General features: G+C 59.9%; 6 protein-coding genes and 1 non-coding gene across 7 annotated transcripts; 6 read left to right on the forward strand and 1 right to left on the reverse strand.

Annotated features, from left to right (window-relative positions):
- Positions 1 to 1,418: 1,418 nt before the first annotated feature.
- A1Q1_02471 (uncharacterized protein) lies at positions 1,419 to 2,690 on the forward strand (the record flags this gene model as incomplete). Its single annotated transcript, XM_014323733.1, has 1 exon — positions 1,419 to 2,690. The coding sequence occupies one exon, from the start codon at positions 1,419 to 1,421 to the stop codon at positions 2,688 to 2,690; it is 1,272 nt and encodes a 423-aa protein (XP_014179208.1).
- A 1,780-nt stretch (positions 2,691 to 4,470) lies between these two features.
- Positions 4,471 to 6,174, forward strand: A1Q1_02472 (uncharacterized protein; the record flags this gene model as incomplete). Its single annotated transcript, XM_014323734.1, has 1 exon — positions 4,471 to 6,174. The coding sequence occupies one exon, from the start codon at positions 4,471 to 4,473 to the stop codon at positions 6,172 to 6,174; it is 1,704 nt and encodes a 567-aa protein (XP_014179209.1).
- Positions 6,175 to 6,278: 104 nt separating this feature from the next.
- On the reverse strand, positions 6,279 to 7,545 carry A1Q1_02473 (uncharacterized protein; the record flags this gene model as incomplete). The annotated part of the gene is made up of 2 exons (XM_014323735.1): positions 6,279 to 7,408; positions 7,497 to 7,545. 2 exons carry the CDS (start codon positions 7,543 to 7,545, stop codon positions 6,279 to 6,281), a joined length of 1,179 nt encoding a protein of 392 aa, XP_014179210.1.
- Positions 7,546 to 12,318: 4,773 nt separating this feature from the next.
- A1Q1_02474 (uncharacterized protein) lies at positions 12,319 to 13,104 on the forward strand (the record flags this gene model as incomplete). The annotated part of the gene is made up of 2 exons (XM_014323736.1): positions 12,319 to 12,421; positions 12,491 to 13,104. The coding sequence occupies 2 exons, from the start codon at positions 12,319 to 12,321 to the stop codon at positions 13,102 to 13,104; spliced, it is 717 nt and encodes a 238-aa protein (XP_014179211.1).
- A 2,666-nt stretch (positions 13,105 to 15,770) lies between these two features.
- On the forward strand, positions 15,771 to 17,468 carry A1Q1_02475 (uncharacterized protein; the record flags this gene model as incomplete). Its single annotated transcript, XM_014323737.1, has 4 exons — positions 15,771 to 15,943; positions 16,021 to 16,060; positions 16,173 to 16,341; positions 16,408 to 17,468. The coding sequence occupies 4 exons, from the start codon at positions 15,771 to 15,773 to the stop codon at positions 17,466 to 17,468; spliced, it is 1,443 nt and encodes a 480-aa protein (XP_014179212.1).
- A 788-nt stretch (positions 17,469 to 18,256) lies between these two features.
- A1Q1_t313 lies at positions 18,257 to 18,347 on the forward strand. Its single transcript has one exon. It is a non-coding gene; the product is annotated as a tRNA-His (tRNA).
- A 1,191-nt stretch (positions 18,348 to 19,538) lies between these two features.
- On the forward strand, positions 19,539 to 21,711 carry A1Q1_02476 (uncharacterized protein; the record flags this gene model as incomplete). Its single annotated transcript, XM_014323738.1, has 2 exons — positions 19,539 to 20,102; positions 20,317 to 21,711. 2 exons carry the CDS (start codon positions 19,539 to 19,541, stop codon positions 21,709 to 21,711), a joined length of 1,959 nt encoding a protein of 652 aa, XP_014179213.1.
- Between the last annotated feature and the right edge of the window lie 890 nt (positions 21,712 to 22,601).

Consider the following 22,601-nt stretch of genomic DNA (forward strand, 5'->3'; position numbering starts at 1 on the left):
CCCCTTCCCCCTCCTCACCCAGCACCTCCCCCTCACCACTCACCGCCCGCCCGCCTCTCTGTGCTCGGCGTACCACCGTCCTTGCTCTTGTTCTTCTTCTCTTTCTTCTCTTCCTCAACCAACTCTCTCAACCACACAACTCTCTCTACCTCGACTGGCCTCCCAGCCCGTTACTCAACTCTTTCTTACCGACCTCCTCGCTGCGTACTTTGGATACCGCTTGCTCGTGAGTATTCGCTCTCGTCCGCCCATCCCGCCAGCCCAAGTCGCAAACGCGCCCCGTTAGCCCGCTTGCAGCCGCTCTTCGTCGATTCGCTTCACTGTCACATCTCTTTCCACACACGGCCGCCAATCCGTCTGCGTACATGACAGCGATATCAACGCTGCGCCGAGCAGCTGTTCGTGCTTTGCATCGATGAGCAGTTTCCACAGAGGCGCCGAGCCTTGATGTGCCCCGTCGAGGGCGTCGTACTAGAATGTGGGACACCAGCCCAGTCTGGGCATGGCTGTATAGGCGAGCTTTGGCTTGCGCCCGTTTCCGTGACCACCCTGGGTCACGGTGCTTGACTCAAGCCGCGTCGCATCACATCATCCCGCCATCATCCCCAATCATCCGCTCCGTCCTGTGCACTCGGTATTGGGCATGTTTCCATGTCAGCTCCGAAAGGCCCAGCCCGAGGCGATGCGGCAATGGCATTGAGTTGAGCGTACCTTGTCTAAGCATCGGATGGTTCATCCGTACTGGCTGATGGCGACACTGGTTGGCGGCGATAAGGGGCTTTGGCAGAACAGAGTTGAATTCAATGAGTCGGACGCTGACATACCTCCCTTCTCTTTCTGCTATCTTTCGCCGCTCTCTACCTTGGTTGCTCCGAACGTTCCCGGGATCTTCACCAACAGCGCTCGCGACCCAGTCCAGCACTCTCTCCTTTCTCGCCCACATCTCTGCATCTTTGCACGCACGCGTCACCGCCACCTCCCCCAACTGAGAATCTATTGAACCATCGACATCACCCGTCCTTGCTTTCAGTACCTTCCTCTACTGCGACGCTACCCAACCTAGCCAGTGTTCTCGAACGCTACTAGTTGCCCAACCTGAAGGCCTAAACCCCCTTCTACCTCTTCCTTCCGACCTCCTTGTGCACGTTTGAGATTCGTCTCGCGGCACCTCTTCTCCCCTCAACCAACAACTCTACACAATCACGACCCTCAAGCGGTCTTCACTGCCTTTCGGCAACCCACTTCTTCACCCCTCAAGCAAAACCACGTATAACGACCTCTGTGCTGTTGTACCCACTCTCAACTTGACTGTATAGATAACATCAATCACCCACCGACCCAGGTTTCACCAGCTTTTTTTTGAACCTCGACCAAGTCTCGTCTGATCCGCCGTTATATCTATACCCGTTCCGCGCACGATGTCGACTACTATCACTTCCACTTCGCCCATCGAGGCCAGCCACACTTCTGGCCCCATCGCCCTTGCTGGTGCGCCGCGTCCTGCGGGATCGACCGCTAAGAGCAAGCCTCGCAAGCGCGTCAACACTGCTGAGAAGCGCCACCAGCACAACGCCATCGAGCGTCAGCGCCGTGAGACCCTCAACTCCAAGTTCCTCGTTCTTGCGCGCCTTCTTCCTTCGCTCGCCGCCTGCCGCCGTCCGTCCAAGTCTGCCATCGTCAATGGCTCGATCACCCACCTCACCCACCAGCGCAACCAGCGTCTCCTCGCCGCCAAGCTGCTGCGCCAGCTGACCGCCGAGCGCGACGAGCTGTTCGCCGAGGTCAACGAGTGGCGCAAGGCCAACGGCTTCCCTCCCAAGGCTGGCGCCGCTGCTTCGTGGACCTCTGAGATGGAGGAGATCTGCCAGGTCGAGAAGGAGACTTTTGGCTCGTTCGCCAACGTTGACGAGTCGAACGAGGAGCAGAATGAGGACGAGGAGGAGCAGCCCGCGGCTCGCCCGTCGTCCGCTGGCTCTGGCTCCATGAACGTTGAGACTGCTGCTGTTGTTGCGGGCAACATCAACACTGGTCTCTTCACTCCTCGCAACTCGACCGACATCAACGCCACCTCTGCTCCTCTCACTGTCAACACGAACATGAACAACGTCAACTGGAACAATGGTTACCAGGTTTCGCCCGCTGTTCCTTTCAGCGCCTTCATGTCTGACTCGGCTACTTCTGTTGACTCTTCGGAGTCTCCTCTTGGTTCCTCGCATCCGAACGCCATGCCCACGCCTCCTTCCATGGAGCAGGCCATGTATGTTCACCAGACCCCGTCTCCCCGTTCGACCGCTTCCGCCGATGACGCGCAGCCTCCTGTCCAGCGTCCTGCCGCCGCTTCTCGCACTGCCTCGATGCCCGCTCAGTGGGGTCAGCAGCACCTCGCTGCTTTCCAGCAGTCGATCCAGCAGCAGCAGCAGCAGGCCCAGGCTCAGGCTCAGCAGCCGCAGCAGCACTACGCTGTCGGTGCCGCCCTCCCTGGCCAGCAGCAGCACTTTGCGCAGTACCCCGGCCAGCCGCCGATGCACCCGACGCCGGCGAACGCGCAGGGCTTCAACCAGCTCATGGCGTCCATGTTCTCGGGCCACCCCGGCGACGCCGTCCAGAGCATGAAGCCTGCCGTCGACCAGAACGCCATGTTCAACTTCAACCTCGCCGGTTGGGGCGCTGAGCAGAGCGTCGGTGTCTAAACTCCCAAGAGCATGTTGTATAAATCTAGTCTTCCGCAGGCACCCCTCTCTCATACCAAATAAATCCCCACTAGTCACGAGTATATGCGCTCGTCTCTCCCGTCATTCTCTGAACAAACTAAACTCTTTTCGAAGTGTGTGATTCTAGTTCTCTTCGTGTTTGGATCGTACGTATATTTGTAGGTGACAATCAGATGGATTCTTCGAGGCACACTGGTCGCTGCAGAAGCGGTGATTATCTGGTGTTCTAGAAGTGGAAGATGCGGCAATGACTGTTCATGACCGTCGTTATGGCCTATCGCATCGGTAGACGGGCAACTCGTCACTATCGTAAATTCTTCACGTTCCTAGGCATCTGACTGACTGGCTTATGTATCTCAGTCCGCAAGTACGCTGCCGTCAGCCAAAAAGTCCGATAGCGGACTCGCAATGTCAGGCAGTCTAGAATGATCAGCAGTGCAACAGTGCAACTATGCGGCCGGGACCAAGTTCGGGCCATTCGGTCCGTTTCACTTGTTACAAGTTCACCAGATTACGCGGCCGAGCGACGCCAGCGGTCTGCGCTAGTGGTCACCCAGGCATCATTAGGCGTCAACGACATGGCTGCGGGGGTAATTCGGTTTGTCAGTCTCCAGTCTCCAGTCTCCTGCGTCTGCGATATCTCACGGGATCTCGGGGCCTCGGGGCACGCTCGGCATGCCGTGCGTTTCCTGGGTCCTCCGGTTGAAGGTTGGCTGACGTGGTGAGTCGCTGGCATACCAGCGTGCGCCGGCGTCTGCTCGACCTGGTGGGCAGAGACACGCCCAGGGAGAGGGCGGCAGGGTGGCAAAGACACAAGTACACTTAGTGCAGGGGTGGCGACCGCAGTTGTATCGTTGGTTTCGGAACGATCGGCGGCGTCCTCTTGCGTAGGACTGTAGGAGTGCGTAAGGAAAGGGGGGGGAACGTGTAATCTGCTAATCTGGTTGAAAGGGGCCATGTGGCGCCGCACTAAACTTCAATCTTGCTGCGCTGCCCCCCATCTCTCGACTTGCCAAGACTAGTGAGCGCTCTGTCAGGCTGAGAAAAGTGCATACATCCCAGCTACTTCCCCTTATTCTTTTCGCATCGCATGGTCATAAGGACAGGGCCAAGAAACAAACATGTAGCCAGTCTGACGTCTCCAAAATGGAGGAGTCGTTGGGAGAAGTAGATGGACTCCGGCAAACCTTACGCTGGCCGTACTTTGATCCGGGGGTGACCGAGCATCCGAAAGGATGCTGCGAGCCACTAGCGGCAAGAGTGCCGACGCCCCGCAGGGCTGGCAGGACCACATGCTCATGCCGTTTGGGCCAAAGTGGCCGACAGGCCGACAACCCACCACGGGGACCGACCGGGACGCAGCGGTTTTCACGCTGACGTTTGGCCCGAGTTTGCTGCTAAACTGGCTAACATTTGCTGGAAAAGCAACACGCAGTCAAACGTACGCAGCGACCTCGCGGGCTTGTAACATGTGCACCTGGGGATCCCCCGGGGAAACCCCATGCTTCTCTCGTACAAAGTGGTTGTCACATCCTCACTCCACAATCAGAGTTTACAAGCGGGAGAGACACGCTAGCTAGTGGCTACGTCTACGTCTGGGGAAGAAAACGAGCTGGGAAACGGAAAGGACAGGCTGAAGAAGCGGGGTATACATATACCAACTCTGTCGGAGGAGGAGCCCAGCCCTTGTAACACGAATCGCAACCTTGAGACACACCACAGCGACACACTATAGACCTAGAGGGCGACGGGATACACGATGCGCTCGCCATTCTCAAGACCACGACCCGCCTCGCCACGACCAACACAAGATGTGACGATACCCCCGCCCGAGACGGGGATCGAGACGCTAGGTGTGGTTACGATAGACAGCGACGACGTCGACTCGCACTGCACGGCCTACACCCACAGCACGCATGACAGCAAGGCGGCCTCCGCGGCCTCGACACCAGACAGCGAGAAGACCCTGGGCACCGAGAAGACGATAGCGGCGACGACGACAAGTGACACAGAAGCAGAGTACGGCGTCCCGACCCTCTCGACAGGCGACGCCGAGTCTGCCCTCTCGGCAGAGCCGCACCTGAGCACGGTGCGCCAAGTCATCCTGGCCGGGGTGATGATGCTGTCCGTGTTCCTGTCCACGCTCTCCTCCCAGAGTGTCATCGTCACTGTCCCGCGGCTAGCGAGCGCGCTGCATGTCTCGGCAGTCCAGGCGCAATGGGTCGCGTCCTCATACACTTTGGCGTATGGGTGTGCGCTCCTCCCCGCCGGCCGGCTGTCCGACGTCTTCGGACGTCGCCTGCCCTTCCTCCTCGGCCTGGGCTTCAGCACGCTCTTCAACGCCGTCTCGGGTCCCGTCCGCTCCCTCATCCCCCTCTGCATCCTGCGCGCCTTGGCGGGCTTGGGGTTGGCGATAGCCACGCCGGCCGCGTTCGGGATCATCGGGGTCAACTTTCGCGGCCGCGCGCGCACAACAGCCTACGCTTGCATGTCGCTTGGTAATCCCGTCGGTGCCGCTCTCGCCATGTTGTTGGGAGGCATCATGGCGCAGCGCGACGCGTTCTACCTCTTCTACGTGCTTGCTGGCATCTCCGCACTCCCGCTCGCGCTCGGGTTCGTGATTCCCCGCGACAGGGCGACGGACACGGACAGGCGTATCGACATTCCCGGCTCAGTCATGATCACGGCCGCCATGGCGCTGCTGACCTTCTCGCTGGCACAATCTGCCATCGCGGGGTGGAAGTCGTATGTCCCCGGCACACTCGTGCTCAGCGTTGTGCTGCTCGTGGCCTTCGGGTTCTGGGAACACCGCCTCGAGAAACGTGGCGGACGACCTATCGTCAAGCTCTCCATGCTCGCGGCGCAGCACGGCAAGATGGCCCTCGTGGCTTTGTGCGGGTTCCTCACTTTCGTCGCTGTGAGCGGATGGGTATTGCTTGTGTCGCTCTACTACCAGGATCTGAAGGGACTCTCGCCCTTCGATAGCGCCGTGCACACGCTCCCCGCGTCCGTCGTCGGCGTCTTCGCGGCAGGCGCGGTGCTCTACCTCGTCCCCCGGTTTCCGGCCAGTTGGATCATCACGATCGGCGGCCTGAGCTCGGGACTGAGCTGCTTCCTCTACGTCGTCAAACCTGCCAATCTGACCTATTGGGTGATTGAGTTCGTGAGCGCGGTCCTTCTGCCGTTCGGCGCGGACTTCACCGTCGGGACGGGCTCTATTCTCATGAGCAACCTGGCGAGGGACGAGGACCAGAGCACCGCCGGCGGCGTGTTCCAGACCGCTGTCCAGCTCGGGAATGCTATTGGCGTTTGCTGCGCGAGTCTGCTCGCCGAGGGAAAGCCGGGCATGGCTGGCTTGAAGGACGCGTTCGGATTCTGCGCCGCTTTCCCGTGGGCGGTGGCCATCATCGCCGCTGTTGGGTTCCGCGGCATGGGAAGAGCGGGCGACGTGAGGCACAGCTAGAAGAGTTATCTGCAAGTTATCATTCATCACAATTAGTAACGACACGTTAGACCGCCCGCCTCCGGGGCTGTAGACAATGCACACTGTATCCATACACACACTGCTTACTGCTGAACCAACGACAGGCCCGTCGTGGGCGCCTTCTCCTCTCCGACCACTGCTGCTCCTCCAGCTCCCGCTCCCGGGGCTCCGGCAGGAGCGTCCGGGTTCTGGCGCGGGCGGAGTCTTCTAGCTCCGTCCGGTCGCGTGACCCAGAGGACGTGGTCGTAGGATGGCGGCGGCTGAGCCCCGGCCTGGCGGAAGGGTGCTTCGGCGTCGATCTCGGGCTCGTTCTGGGGCCCAGAGCCAAACTCGCTCGGTCCCGCGCTTCCGCTGGCGGTACCCTCGTGCGTGCCGCTGAGCTGCTGGGAGGTGTAGCCCTGCGAACCCGGGGCGGAGAAGTTCTGCGAGTGCGAGTGCGAGGCGGGCGAAGACAGGGAGCCGTTGATCAAGCGGCCCTTCTCGTCCATGCTTGCTGTGGTCTGAGAGCTGTCGTGGCGGAACGTCAGGGGCGTGATCATCGCGTTGGTCATTGTGCCCGTGCCGGGAACATCCGACTCGTCGTGCAGGTCCACGGCGTAGTTGGTGCGCACGGCGCGGCGGCGGCGGAGCAGCCACCAGATTAGAACGCCGAGGATCAACGCCGCTCCAACAACACTGCCCACGACGGCTCCGACAATTGTGCCCGTGTTGCTCTTGCCGGCCTGCCCGCCCTTGCCACCACCAGTGCCGGATCCGTGTCCGCCAGGAGGGTTGCCGTTACCGCCCGTGCCGCGCAGTTCGCCGCTGGACCCGCCGCCGGTCTGCACCGGCCCCGAAGCCGAGGTCGTGCCGTAGCTCCCGCCCGATAGACAGCCATTCTGGGCGCTCTCCCCCACCGTGATCGGCTCTAAGAAGCCCATGTCGCCGTACGTGCCCGAGTCGAGGACGGCAAACACGACCTGCGATCCGGCGCGCACAGTGTTCGTCCATTTCACCGTCTCGCTCGCGCGAGGGTCGAGGATGGGAATCTTGAATGTGTCGCCGCTGGGGATGAAGCCGTATACGCCGGCTGGGAGGGGGACGCGCTCCGTGAACCCGAACGCCATTTCCGTGCACTGCTTGATGTCCGAGACATTCTCGGGCTCCTGCCAGAACGCACCGTCTGTTGGCGAGTCGTTTGGACCCTCGCACGACTTGTCGCCCTTGCTGACGGCTGGGAGTTAGCTGAGACTGGACCACAGCGAGCTTCGAAGGAAACGGGGCGCGTGCTAACAACTTGGGCAGTGGGGACGCGTACTCACTCATGACACCAGTGACACCGCCAGTCCCCCACCCGCCCGAGTCGTACATCGTCGCAACAAACTGCTGCCCCTCCCGCCACGACTCGAGCGGAAACGTGTGCGTGTACTTGTTGTTCGCCGAGCTGGGGATCGTGATGTTGTGGATCTTCGTGCCGGGCTGCACCGACCACTGCACGTCAGCGCTTGCTCATTGCTTGGTCATTGCGAGGGCACCGGGGACAGTCTTGGAACGAGTCGGAGCCGAGACCAGTGACACAGCTGACATCGCCATTGCGACCAGGGAGGTGACACAGCGCAGCACCCAGCAGAGGAGGGAGAACGGCCAAGCGGCCCAGTCCGCCGATGTGTAGGGCGCAACGGGTAGCCGCTCAGATGCCCGCATAAGCATGGTTAGGCTGCCCTTCTCCGTCTTCCTTCGACATGCAAGAACACTGCCACTCGCACTGAAACTTCAAGCATCGCAGTAGGGAGGGGGAGCTGACAAGCTCGCGTCCGCAGTTGGAATGCGGACGATTGAGCGGAACGAAACGCGGCATGGGTGGACAGCAGGTTACTTGTCGGTGACTGGCCAGCCCTCAGCACGCAACAGGGCCAAGCATGCTCAACCTGCTGGGCAGACGGACGACAGAGAGCACACGGACACCTTGTTCCCCAGCGTGCCAGCAATACGTCATGATGCGCGCTGCGGTGTGTGCGGTGTGTGCGGTGTATCCGGCCCCGAGCCCAGGTCTGAGTGTGCGCGATTTTCGATCGATGAGCGAGATCGAGCGGCGAGAGATGCACGGCGATCTCCACCAACCCTGCGGCGCTGCACTATGGGTTCTGTGCAGTCCAGTCGGGTCCAGAGAAGGCCGGTGACTCAGTGGCGACGAGATCTCGACTCGAGCAAGGGAGTAAGGGCCGGTGGCGGCCAGGCTGAAGGGGCGGAATGTAGATCTTCCGCTCCTGTTCGCGACCTCCTGGGCAGAGCCCGAGATCCCATCCTCGCAGCCACCGAACACTGGGCACTGGGATATGCACCGCACGTTCTGCACTCCACGCTATGCACTGCGAGAAGAGACCTTCCTCGCCGCCAGCTTGCCAGCTCGCCACCTCGTTCCTTGCCGTTCGCTGCGAACCCGGGATGCCAAGTCTTCCCAGAATGACTCGTGCGCACAGTCACCAGTCCCTCCAGTTCTTCCTTGGCGCTCGGACAGATAGGGAAGAGGTACTCACAGGCATGAGGATCAGGCCGAATGGAGGGTTCCCGCCGTCCCTTGATGTCAGCTGTGTCGATGGAGAGATGCGTACCAAGTGACGGTCATGTTTCCACACTGCGGCGTCTGTGTCACGTTGAAGCTGAACGCGCGCTCGGCGGCGGCGGCGAAGGGAATGGGCACGGCCAGCGCAGCCAGCGAGCCGAGCGCTGTCGAGAGGCGAACCATGCTGGCTGCTTGCTTGCGGGTTGTTGTTGCCGAGCTTTTGTGGATGAGGTGGTGGAGACGAAGGTGGGGAAGTAAGCAAGAGGAGAGGGCGAGGGGTTTAGCGAGATAATGCAGCTGTCTAGAGGTTGAGTGTTGTAGTCGAGCCGTAGAGTAGTCCAAGTGCTCGAACTGGCGGCGCGGAAGGCAGGCGTACGTGCGTATGAGTAGAAGACAGAATCAGAAGTTGGGAGTCAGAAATGTGAGTGTGTGTGAGTGCCAGTGTGTGGGCGGTGAGCTGTAGGCGGGGGGTGAGGGGCCGAGCGAGGACGTATGATCGAGCTCGAGTCCGGGGTACGGGGGGTCTGGATCTGACGTCGGGGCGCGTGCTGCATATTCTGGATGAGGGGACCGGGGCTGTGGATCGGACGAGGCGACCGTAGTGAACGCGGGGGAAAGGCGTGCCGTCACCCACCCTGCACCCAGACGAGAGAGCCGTTGCACAAGCGAGCAGGCGTTGCCCGGTCCGATCCTGGATCTGGGTACTTGTTACTCGCCAGGTCGTTGGGCAGAGCCCGTATCTGTGGGCATGCTCAAATACGCGGGGAGCCAGATGAAGGGACACGGGGGCACGGGGCACAGTTCGGGTGTACGTACAAGAGGCTGGGTGGTTGGGTGAGTGGGAGATAGCACGAGTCCAGAACACCTTGACCCAACGAGCGCGCGGATGCCAAGAACGTTGAAATCTCTAAGGTTGGTCTGAATTCACAGGCACGCCGATCCGAGCAACCCTCATCCGTTACCTTACCCCCCCCCCTGCTCACCTCATCCATCTTCACCATCCTACCACCCTGCTATCTCCATCCAACGAGACGACATGAAACCCTTCTCCACGCGAATGGAGGTATCCCGGTGAATGGGCTGCCCTCGTATCAAGAGCCTCAGTGAGGAGAGGCAAAGAGGAAGAGGTAAAGACGCATGAAACAAGTCGTATAAACGAAAGAGCAAGGCACGAGGGACACCCAGGAGATCACCCAGGAGCGCCATTTAACGTTTCACGTCTCCGCGCTCCGTCGTCTTGCTCGTTCCCACGCTTTCGCGTCATGTAGAGCAGGCATACACGCGCGCTAGTGCATTGAAGAGTGCATCGCGCGCGCGGGTGTTACGCATGTTTACGAAGTTATTGAATGGACCAGCCATGGTTACCACTTTCTGAGCAACCTCTCTCCTGACCAAAGGTAGGGAGCGTATTGATGGTCTATTCAGTCGATGATGAGATGCCGCGGGAAGTCGATGATGTGCCATGCGTTGAAAGTGGGCTGAGCTAACTCGATGGACTGTCTGGCTGATGTCTGTTTGTTATCTGGCTGGTGTCTGACTGGTTCGTCAGCCTACTCGTGCTGACTGCTCGACAACCCCGCCAGACATCTCGGCAGCCCTGTGTGCTGACCACTTGCTGTTTCGAGTGAGAGGGCAGATGTGCCTCGAGGTACGTCGGCCTGCTCAGAGGCACTGGGCTCTCACAAAGACGCGAAACTCGACAACAAATCGATCGGACGAGTTGGTGAGGTGATCGCGAGTGGAGCAGGTGGGCAAGACAGGACGTGGGGCCCTCTGTACCTCTGTCGCGGAGGACAGAAGCCAAGAGCGCAACAAGCCGGCATCGCGGTGATCGATTCCCGCAAGACGATGCTTCAGAGTTCTGGCCCCAGTGCCCACCAAGAAGACGTACGCAACACTTCATCGATCACACGACGCTGCGGATATCGTCCATCCGAGCTGCTTTTGCGGTGTCTCAATCGCACATGGACCTCAAAATCATTGCGTATGAAACATACACTTCAGCTAGCGCCAGCTCAACGACCTCAGAATAGTCCAGAGCAAAATGCAAAGTCTTGGCATTCATGTAAAGGTAGGGTAGCGTCGGCCCGAGAATCTCAAAAGGGATCGGCTCGGTCACCAGCCATGGGCGGGCACGTCTCGCCGTTATCCTCACACCCTCGTTCCTATCTATGATCCGGCATTTCGACGCACCTCGCGACGTTCTGGACGCGACTGGTCTGGGATTAGATTGCGCGGCACTTCGACAACGAAATGAAATGGATTTGTTCCGTGTACAACGCAGAGAACACAACGTGATCGGCATGCAAATAGCAAGACCCAGGTACGGGTGGCGTTTGTTGGACGTTCCGCTCGCTTGATCGCTAGGTCGAAGTTACGTCGGCAACGCCGGGTCCTTATTCATCGAACACATGCTCATGCGCGACAGTTCCGCGGCGTCGCAGGCCAAACGACGGTGCACTCGCCCCGACGCTTGATATGCCAGTGCGCTAGATCTAACGCTCAGTCAAGGCCATCGAGTTGTCTTGTGGCGCAACGGCGCTTATCCCCAGTTTTTAAGCAGGTCTGACCTCGTCGCAACTTTGGACAGGAGTGATCTTCCCATCCACCATCAACATACTGGTCAAACTCGCTCTCAACGAAGCTTACGAGACTGTGACAGCCAATGGGGGGTGGGCCTGCATATCGAGTGCTGCGCACTGACTGGGACTGACACATGCAGCCTTGCTTCTCCTCCACACGCTTCCGGGCTGTTGATCTGAAGTCCTCCGATAACACGAGTACCAAGAGGCAAGGGCTCACTGACCACTTACGTCGTTATTTGCCATCTTCCTTTCCAACTCGACCCGCTCCGCGGTTTCCTTTCCTCCATAACCGACTATCGCGCGCCACCATCCGTCGAGCTCGCCTCTCACGTATCATCGAACCACGGCCATCCTCAACCTGTCAATGCTGGAGCTCGCCCTGGTGGTTACCGCCCTGGTTCAACCTGCGGCTGCCGGCATGGCCGTTGCCGAGAGCGCAAAGCGTACCTTCACGTTTGGGCTCAGTGAGCCCGCTGATGCGGCGGGGACAATGACTGTGGCTTGGTGAGGAGCGTGTCTGTCGCTGAGCTGACGGCAGGAACGGTGGCAAACCGCCCTACGGACTCGTGCTTGTACTGGTGAGTTGACTGGAAAGCAGCCCACACCGACGCTGAAGCAGGCAAGCACGGCTGGATATAGCCAATTGCCCTCATTGTCTCCCACTGTCGCTACACATCATGCAAGTGCTGACGCCGCAGTGGACAGTGCAGCCTGGGGTGGAGCTTCTCAACGTGACGATACCGCGATCAGCGTACGATTCGAATAGCTACACCTTTCCCTTTCCCTTAAAGTCCTGGTGCCGGGGTCAGAAATTTGATGCCTCGATGCACGAAGCATCGGGCTGGGGTTCGGGGGGAGTCACGAACGTCAGGTGTGCGTGGCCTGACCCGGGGTAAAAGACTGACAACAGCGATCCAGCGAGACGTGTCCTCCTGCGTATCTTCGAACCCGCTCACAGTCGGCCCAGAAGGGGTATTCTGGTGGATGACGAACTTCATGGATGCTCCCAAGCAGTGCACAGAGATGAGGTTTGGGTGGACGAAGCGCGTCACCATCCCTGCCTGGGTCTACGGCTTCATCGCCAACGGGGACACTTTCCGTATCTCCATTGCGGACCCAAGGCCCAACACCATGCTCCGCTAGAACTGCAATGTTCGCGGGGGCACAGAGGTCGCGTTTGCCGTCTTCACGTCGGGGACGTATGGCAACCTCGGCTTCCTGGAGCCAATGCACATCGGCGAGAGCGAAGACGACAGCTGCCTTGCCGCAGGCAGCTATGGAGTGTCCATGCTCGGCGCCGGTGGGGGTAGCAGCTGGGCGCCCGTCGAGACACCTTCCGAGGTCTGGGCAGAAGCACGGGGCGCTGTCGTCGGAAGCGTGCTTGGCGCTGCGGCACTGATCGCTCTTCTCGTATGGTACTTCTTGCGCTGTGTTCGTGCGGTGCGCGGAAACTATGCCATCGACCTGCAGGATGAGGGCGAGGTAGAGCCTCTCAGCGCATTGGAGGCTCTTGTCACACCTCTCGCCATGAGTCGACGTTCGACCTCCATCGGAAAGAAGGATATGTCGGTCCCACGGCTTTTGTCCGAGGGATACACAGCCGCGCAGCTCAGTGGGGTAGGCCACCTGGACGCAGGCGAGGCAGGGCCAAGTACGCACACATGGGAGCCAGAGAATGATGCGGCCTACGCCGACGCAGTGCTCAAGAAGCGACCCTCCAACCTACGCTCAGGTCCTGTACGTGACTCGTCCAGGGAACCAAACGGCAAGCGCGGAGGGTGAGGTCTTCTCGAACACTGGGGCGCAATGCGGCGAGAAGGCGACATCTTTAGGCGCTACGGCGTAGACTTTCCCTGCGAGATCGAGAGACCTAATTGCCGACCTGTTGTGAAAGTCGGCGTCTATGCTGAAATGCGCCTGACTGCGATTGCGGGGTTTGGGCGTTACCCCGCAACTCCAGACGCCGCCAAGTCTTGCACCACTTGCACCAAAACGGGCGTGGTCCCCAGCGCTGAGGAGCTGCTCATTGGGTCCGCCTCCGAGGGTCGCGTGAGCTTCATGAGTCGCAAGGCAGAGTGTTGCGCAGATCGAGGAGATACCGAGAGGGTATTGTCATCATTCTTCACTCTGAGCAATGGGTGGTGGTGACGAATGACGAGGTACAGAGACACAGAAGAACTCGCTGAGGAACGGCTTTATTGCCCGAACTCTGTAGTGATCGCAAGTATGCATAACCTGTCAGCCGTCCGGAGACAGCACGCAGTCATGCCGATCCCCCTCTGCCTCGGCGCCTCGGCGTCATGCACCGCAGTCAGTCAGCGCATGGTCCAACCGCACTCGTGTGGACTCGTGTGGCCTCGTGTGGGCCGTGGAATGAGGCTGAACGAGACCTATTGTCGCGAGAGTTGAAAGCACGCGCGTCATGCCTGTTGTAAGTACTCTTCCAATTGTTCTGTCACCGGGCTACTTCCGGCATTAGCCCAGCAGAGACGAATGGCTTGTTCGGGGGCTTGTCTCAAGCGAGACTTCTGGGGCTTAGCGTGTCGTGTCGCGTTTTGCGCTAGGAGTGTCCACTTGTACGCCTCCGGTCTCGGAACGACTAGCCCAGAATGGGGTCGTGCGTGGGTGCATAAGTGTACTTTGTATTTGAAGGATGCAGGATATAACGGGCGAGGGACGAGGGTAAGAGGACTGCGCACCGGAACCGATCGGTTGCCCATCCCGCTTTGCCGTGCTCGTAATGTCACGACCCAAGCATGGCCAAGCATGACATCTTGTGCATGCATCTCTCTGACGGACTTCGGTCTGCGAGAGGTTATCCATGGGGGAAGTTCTGTGACTTGACTCTCGGCATTCACGTCCATACGAAATGTCGAAATGTGGACTTGCGTCATGCCGCGCGTCGATCTGCAACCCCGAAACGCGCTGTCAGCCCGAGAGACACCCTCGGGGAATGCGCATGCGAGTGCGCAAGTATATGCGCACGAGTAACTGGCAGACACATTTCGATACTTCGGTCTGCGGCGCCCTGCGCACAGAGTGTCGGAACGAAACCCAAACCTTGTATGTCGAGCTGTGGATGGATCTGCGCCGCAAGAACTAGCAAGGGCTGCGCACGCTGAGCCCACTGCTGTTCTTCCAATCGCCGTTGACGTCAGATGCTATGTTGCCTGTCATGTTGACTGCGCTGATCGACTTTTTTCTCCGCCTGCCGCATGCCTCCAGCTCAGCACTCGATTGTGTCGTGAGGTCACGAGGAGGGACAACGGGCAGGTTCTCAGTCTGCTGCATACAATGATGATCGCATAGATGAGGCAAGCTGTGCACGCATTTACTGGAAGCGGAACGAGGAACGGAGCCGCTGTACCCACGACGCGTTGGAGGGGTCATTGTGATTGCTATTGATGGAAGGGGCTTTGCCTGTCCGAACAGCGTGCGGGGTGTTGTGTGGTCAGGGCGTGGGGATCGGAAGCAGCGTGCTAATGGGATTAGTCTTGACGAGTAAAATGAATATGCATTCTTCGTAAATGGCGTGTACGACGCATAGGACGGGACCGCTGACGCTGGTGGATGGCTTCTGACGCGTAGGGGATCGCAAGGAAATGAGGGACTGACAGCACAAGAGCAGAGGGCGCACTTCAGACCCCTCGCAGGGTTGTCAGGGCAGGCACTTGCCGGATCGGGCCAGTTACAGGTGTCGCCCGGGCCGACGTGCCCTGCCTAGTAGGGATTAGCTGCATACGGGCTGCGTGGACCCTGAGAGGGACGTCGCGTCAGTAGTGTTTGCATCCAGCGATCAACCACCGACATCCTTAGCACTGGTCGCTCGACGACTTGCCATTCTGCTTTCCTCCAGCTCACCCCCCTGTCACCTCGTGCACTGCCTACTTGCTCGTCAATACCCTCTTGCGTCCTCAACACCAAGAGCACACTCAACACCCACCCTCAACGCTTGGACTCTCTCTTTCCATTCCATCCTACCACTACACACTCTCCTTCACAGACCCACCTTCCTTCGACCCCTTCTTCTTCTCTTCCTCCGATTCCCTCGGCACCCACCCCAACTTGCTGTTGCCCCCTTTCGCCCTTTTCTCCCTCTGTCGACTCGTCTTTCTTGACCTTTCTCCACCTCCGAGTCCGACAGCAAAGAGACCGTCTCCGCCCGGCGCTAGAGACACCATCTTGAACCCGCTCCAGCACCAGCCTTCAGCAAGCACGCTTACCTGGCACCCAGCTCGCCGCGCAGCATTCGGACGACGACTCTGCTACTTTGCACTTTGGAGCCCAAGTGACCGCCGAAAGTAGTGGTATCCAGGACCTGTGACGCCGCCCTGCGCCTCCGTCTCCCTGCAGGTTGCCTCGATCGCGACTCTGGCATTTCGCAGCTCGCAACAACAACACCCGAACACTGCCCCCTCTGCCCCCCCTCACGACCATCTTGATTCACCATGCCGTCGTCTAGGCGTTCCAGCAGACGCTCCCTACCCCGCCTGCCCCTGGTGCTCGCTGCCGCCGCCATGACCGCTCCGGCCTATGCTGCCGACCCCGTAACCCTGGGCAAGCAGACGTTCAAATTCTCCCTCTCGGAGGTTTCGCAGTGCGGACAAATGACTGTCACATGGTATGTCTGAGTCACACTCGCGCACTGTCGACTGCGCAGAAGCAGAAGCGATGAGAATTCGCAACTGACCAACGCAGGCAAGGAGGACAAGGGCCGTACCATCTGATCACTGTTCCCGTGAGTTTGAGCAGCTGCCGCCCACCTGCTACCCGGCGCCTTGTTTGGAGAGATGCACATGGGCATAATGGCAGCCAATTCGGTCTTTCTTTCACATTGCTGACTCCACCAGTGGAATGTCAAGGACAGCGCGCAGGTGTTCAACGTTTCCGTCCCGCAAAAGGATGGCAACGGACCATGGACGCATACGTTCGACTACAAGCAGGCCGTTGGTCAGCAATTTGTTGCCACCATGTACGACTCCTCCGGTTGGGGTTCCGGCGGAGTATCAGACATTCAAAGTAAGTGGTGATGGCTATCCGCGGAGCGCGGAGCCTGAACCTTGTGCCGGTCAGCTGACAGTTCAGCCGTCAAGGACGGTGATTCTTCGTGTTTGACGCCGGACAACAAGGACATGCCGATAGACGGGAAAGGGTTCTGGATGGAGCCGACCAAAGTCGAGGAGTTCCTGCCGTGCACTACGGCCAGGTTTGCGTGGAACGAAAACTTCGACCTACCGGCCAACGTCGCAGGCCTCGTCCCGGCCGGCGACACCTTCGAGATCCCTATCACGAAAGACAAGCAGTCGGTCGACTGGATCGTCAACGCGGAAGGCGGCACACCCATGGTTTTCGTCGTCCTTACGAGTGGCAAGTACGGCACGGCTGGGTCACTTTCACCACTGAAGGTCGGCGCTAGCACCCAGAACGGCTGCCTGGACAGCTCCAGCCCTGGTACGACTGGCATTCCTCAGCCGGTTGGGAGCCAGACTGCCAGTGCGACATCCGGCTCCGGCTCTTCCCAGACCGGAACAGCGTCGCCCACTGCTTCGGGAGATGGCTCTCAGGCTGGCTCTGGTAGCAAGTCGTCTGGCAGCAATGCAGGCACGATCGCAGGTGCTGCTGTGGGGTCGGCTATCGGCGCACTCCTGCTTGCAGGTCTGGTTCTATGGTGCTTCCTGAAGCGCCGCAAGCAGCCCAAGGACACGCACGCCGTCAGCATCGACCTGCAGGAGACGGACGAGTCGAGCCCGATGCGCCGTAACGCGGCGAACGCCGCGGGCTACGACGCCGACTCGCGCGACCCGTATCTCAACCCGTACCCGATGAGCGTCCCCGCGCCGAGCTTCCACCGTGGTAGTGTCGCGACGAGTAGCGATGCGTCCGGCATCACTGGTATCGGATCTGGGTCCGGTTCTAGCACCAACCTGACCGAGAAGCAGCGGCTGCAGCAGATGGAGGCCATGGCCGCTTCATCGTCGCGGTACCAGCACTCGGCATACGGCATGTCGGAGGAGGTCGACAGCGAGGCCGTCGGCCCGATCGCCATGCCCCCGCCGTCCTACGACCACGTCTTACGCGTCACGAACCCAAGCCCGCAGCCGCCGCCCGGCGGTTCTCCCGCTAGCCCAGAGCCGCGGAGCCCATAGGGGGGCTCCCCGGCCAGGAGTTCGCCACTAGCCCGCGGTCCGGGTGGCCGCGGGTAGTGCGCAGGCTGTGCGACTGAGCAAGTCAGCTCAGAAGCAGCAGCGGGAGAGACGGCGCAGAGTCCGCAACCGCGCAAACACGCGAGCACGCGGCGTGAGCGCGAGCCCGAGTCCCCTTTGTATACTACACTTTCCATTCCACCCCGATTCGCCCATTCGCCCATTCCCATTCATAAGCAGTACACAGTACACAGTACTAGGAGCGAGCACAGTGTATTCTACGTATACGTAGCAAAGCATGTCAGCATGCACTTAATCTTGAACGCGGGGCGGAGCAGAAGTACAGGTTGGCCTGGCAGGTTGGACGTTTCAGGACAACGATACAAGCCGTAGCTGCAGAGCTTGCAAAGCTTGGAGAGCTTGGCGAGGATGACGATCAATGCCAAGTCCTCGCTAACCCTGTGCCGCGAACGGACTACGGCCAAGCCTGCACAGTCGTCAGCCAAGTTGGGCGAGGGTCGGCCAAGACCTCGCTAACAACTGCTAGTGTCTGGAGGCTCAGCGTTCCCGACTTGGCGGCTGCCAGTCCGAGACGCATGAAACGCAGGCAAGGTAACAGGCGGAGACCTATTCTGTACTCTGTAAGAAACGAGACAAGTCTGCTCTGTGTTTGATCTGTGTGTCTGAGATGCAAATGCGAGCGTGCAAGGACCTCATACGCGCCTGATTTTGACTTTCCCAGAATCGCCCAGCGAACAACACCCTGCCAGACCACCCCACATCGTCCAAAAGCTCGTATAGTGTAGGTGGTTATCACCGTCCGTTGTGGTTTATCTTCTTTCCGTTTCCGGGCTGACCGCTGTTCGACTCAGCGTGCGAGCACGTCTACTCGCGAGAGTAACACCATTTGGCTCTTAATGGCAGAGGGCTCGGTGTGCAGGCAGGGTGTCACTGGAGGTAGAGGGCGCAGAGGGCTTGGAGCTGCACCCGTGATCGCTCGCACCAGGTGGCGCCCACAGTGATCGATGATCGGGCCGACTTGGCCGGCCTCCCTCCCCTGGCCATTTGGTAGACGGAGACCAGGCCTCATGTCAGCAATGCTGGAAGGGCTGGCGCGCTGGCGAGCTATTCCGGGCGCCAGACGACGCATGCACCCTCCTCTATCGTACTCAGAACCCATGGTCATCTGGCACACTGGCACGCATCAAGCACGAATCAAGCGCATGCGAAAATCTAATCAGGGTACGCACTATCGTGCTTATCTCCGTCGGCATGTCAGCTGGAACCGGTCGAACCGAGCATCGAAGCTGATTCGCGCGATCCGCAGGGATCCGCTGATCAACATTCGTTCACGTGCTGCCCTCTCATGACACTCAAACTCGAATACGTCGTCTTCTCGAATAATACCAATTCCAACCCGCATGTGACTCCGCTGAATCGAAGAGAGAGTGCCAATACTGATCGAAGCGGGGAAGCGGAGCGCGGGGTCTTATTGATCCCTTCATGAGCTTGCTGACAAGAACCTGGGAATGGTTAATGGGAGCGGGGCAGCAGAACTTCTTCAGCTGGTATGACGCTGCGGAGCAGAGGAAGACGATTGGGGCCCACTTGTGTGAGCGATCGGCGAGACCAATGAACGCCGCACATTTGTGTCGGCAGGCTCGTATCGTGCCTCTGCCCAGATGCGGCCAGTCCGAGCGCCCGGCGGGCTCGGTGAGTGCGGTCTCATCAGCGCACGATCAGGCAGAACCGTTAGCAGCGCATCTCTTGCCAGACGGACGGCCCAGGTGATTGATGCATCCGTCGACGTTCTTTCCAGACCGAGCTTGTTTCTGCTGCCGTCTCACAACTTCCCCTCGTCCCTTGCCGCATTATCAACACTCCGCCGTGCTTACCAACTCGAGAAGACTCACGCGACACTTGACTCCGTCCATCTACGCATTCCTTCAGCATACGTACACACTCTCCCCTTTTCCTCACCACATCACACAACCGACACAACTCCGACGCCCAACACAGCCGACACAACAGCCGACCCGAGACAATCCTTTATAATCACCCACAGACACAGACATGTCTGCGGAGACACCTCCATTCCACACACCGTCCGCGTCCGTCCCGCCGTCCGCCCTCCCCAGCCGATCCGGCACTCCTCTCATGGACCGTACGAACGGCACGAACGGCATGGACCGTGTCGGGAGCACGGGCACGCTGCGCACAATGGTGCCCTCGTACTCGGCATCGCAGGCTACGCTGCACAACGGCACCAACGGCACCAACGGCGTAAACGGCACCAATAACGCCAATGGTAACACCACCAACCGGCAGTCCCTCCCGCCCTCGGGACTGGGCGGGATCCAAGAAAAGGAGAAGCCGTACAGCGTCCCGAACCCGCCGCCAGCGACGCACACAGTGCAGCTGGACACGGAGCCGAACCGCGTCCTCGTCGCGGGCAAGGACCAGACACCTGGCGAAGTCGATCCGGCCCTGAAGCCGCCCAAAGTCAACAAGAAGCTCGAGTATGTCATCAAGCCCATGGCCATTGCGGCGACTGTGCTCCTCATCGTGCTCTGGGCCACGGCGCTGTGGATCTTCGGCTGTAACCATAATGCCCAGCACAGGGCTTACAAACTCAAGGTGAGTCGCCTGCCGGGGTACACCAATAGGTGCAGGGGCGAAAATCAGCAAGAGACGTCATGTGGCGTACTGCTTTGGGCCGAGATAGCCCCGGGGATACTATGCTCGTACCTAACTGTCGCGCTGTCGCGCCGTCGTCGAATGCGGAGTGAGCGGTACAGTTGGTGCTGCGGGCTCCAAATCGAGCACTCGGAGGACTCCGTGCTGACCCCAGGTCCGCGTGCGTGACTTTGACGGCGGCGTCGTCGGCCAGACCTTGATCTCGACACTGAACTCGATGCGCACCAAGGAAGCGCCGGGGTGGGAAATCATGGACGGCGACATCACCGATGTCGTCGAGTCGGTCTGGGACGGGACGTACTGGGGCGCCTTGGTCGTTAAGGAGGGCGCCTCTGCGGCGCTGCAGCAAGCGCTCGCAAACCCGACAGCGGGGGACTACGACCCAAAATCAGCCATCACCAACTACCTCACGGGCGCGCGATACTTTACCACGTACTCTTCCTACATCCGGCCCGCGATCACGCAGGCGCTGGCGGAAGTGTCCGCCAAGATGAGCGGGTACGCTGCGAACGTGGCGCTGGGGCAGAACACGGGTGCCAACAGTGCGGAGCAGAACGAGGCGCTGGCTCGACTCATCGCGCAAGCTGTCGGATTCACCGAGACGGACATGGCGCCGCTGCCGTTCCAGTCGCGTGTGTTCATCAACACCTTTGGCGTCGTCGTGCCCAACCTCGCGACCTTCTTCTTCAACATGATCATCATGGGCGTCTTCACCGAGGCAGGCGTGTACTCGCACCCGACGACCATGTTCAAGCTGACACGGGCCAAGTTTGTCCTGAAAGTGGTGTGGTGTGTGCTCGCGTCTCTCATCATGACGAGTGTCAACTTCAGTTTCAGGGAGGACTACACGTACCCGGCCAAGAACTTTTTCGCGCTCTGGACCGACACGCTCTTCTACTGCTGGATCAACTTCAACATCTTCGGCACCATCCTCGCGTACCTCCCCATCAAGTTCATCATGTACTTTGTCTTTCCCATCATCGTGACCAGTGTCGCGGCGGCCGTCTTCCCCCCCGAAGTCGGGGACATTTTCTACAACATCTCGTACATCTTCCCCTCGCATGCCTACTGGGCCATCGCGATCACGATCTGGGGCAAGGGGTGCTGCAACCGGCTCTCGACGTATTGTCCCGTCGTCATGGCCTGGGTCATCTTCACGGAACTCATCTGGCTCAGCGGCGACTGGCACCTGAGCCGTAAATCACGGGAAGGCGCCGGCGTGCCCCCTCCCCCGCCTGACGGGGGCGACCCGATTACAGAGATTGTCTTCCCCGAAGAGGAGATCCCGGGCGATACCAGGCCGCTCTCGAGGAGTCTCTCGGCGCGCATCGCGAGTAGGACCAGGAGCCCCACGTCGTTTGGCTCCCCTGGCGGACCTGGAGCGCACGCACACCTGCCCCCCGGTGACAGTGTGCCGAGACAGTACCGCGTGCCGGTGTGGCAGGACTCGTCCTCGACGGTGCCGTCGCAGCAGAGCCAGGCCAGTCAACCGAGTCCAGGCATCCAGCAGAGCCCCGGCGTACAGTCGAGCCCAGGCGTACAGACGTAAGGACTTTCCCGCAGGTGAGATCAAGACGAGAGAGCAGGAGATCATCTCGAGATTGGCATCGTTAGTGAACATCGCAAAGCATACTTCCGTAGTGTAATAGAACGCAAAACAACCATGTAGCATTCTTGCATCTTGCATCCTGTATGCGGCGGTCCCTATCCCGCTCTGTCCGAGGACGGGAAGTATGGTCGGTGGCTTCGATGTCAGGGCCGCAGGTGTCGGTGATCGGTAACCGCCGGCCGGCGTCGGCTTCCTCAAGGCGCCCTGTGCACGACCTCCACGCTCATTGACAACTGCCAATGTCTCGATCACAGCATACGTCCTGGCGACATTCCGAACTCGGCTGATCGGTACCACGATCCGCGACTCCGCGACTGCGACCATGCCGCGCCAACAACCCTCCCTCCTATCCGACATAGGCTCAGCGCTCGCGTCCTCGCTCCGATATCCCGCCTGTCCCGACCAGTGCCGGTGCAGGATCTACACCCTCCGTCTGCCGCTCTCCTTCTCTCTCACGCTCATTCTCCTCTTTGCTCTAGGCAGTGGCGCCGGTGCAGCGTTGTTCGGCTTGCTCTTCACCTCCTCACCGTACACTTCAATCTTGTCCCTCCTCCTCGCCACCCTGGGAGTAGCACTCTGGCTGAGAGCGGTAGTCTGGGACGCGAAATGGGAACGCGCACATTCGCTGGATACCGACTCGACGCATACCTGGCACGAACGGGCCCGATCACCGGCCATAGGCCGCGGCACGTCAAGCGAGCGGGCGGCAGTGAGGGTCAAAGTCCCCACGACGCTGGGACTGCTCGCGACAGACGTGCTCCGGGCCGCGGCGCAGGTCGGCGCGGCCGTCTTTGGCTTCTTCTGGCTCTCCGCGCCCATGCCGGGATCGG

The sequence above is a fragment of the Trichosporon asahii genome (genome assembly GCF_000293215.1).
Source record: "Trichosporon asahii var. asahii CBS 2479 unplaced genomic scaffold scaffold00051, whole genome shotgun sequence".
Taxonomy (NCBI): Eukaryota; Fungi; Basidiomycota; class Tremellomycetes; order Trichosporonales; family Trichosporonaceae; genus Trichosporon; species Trichosporon asahii.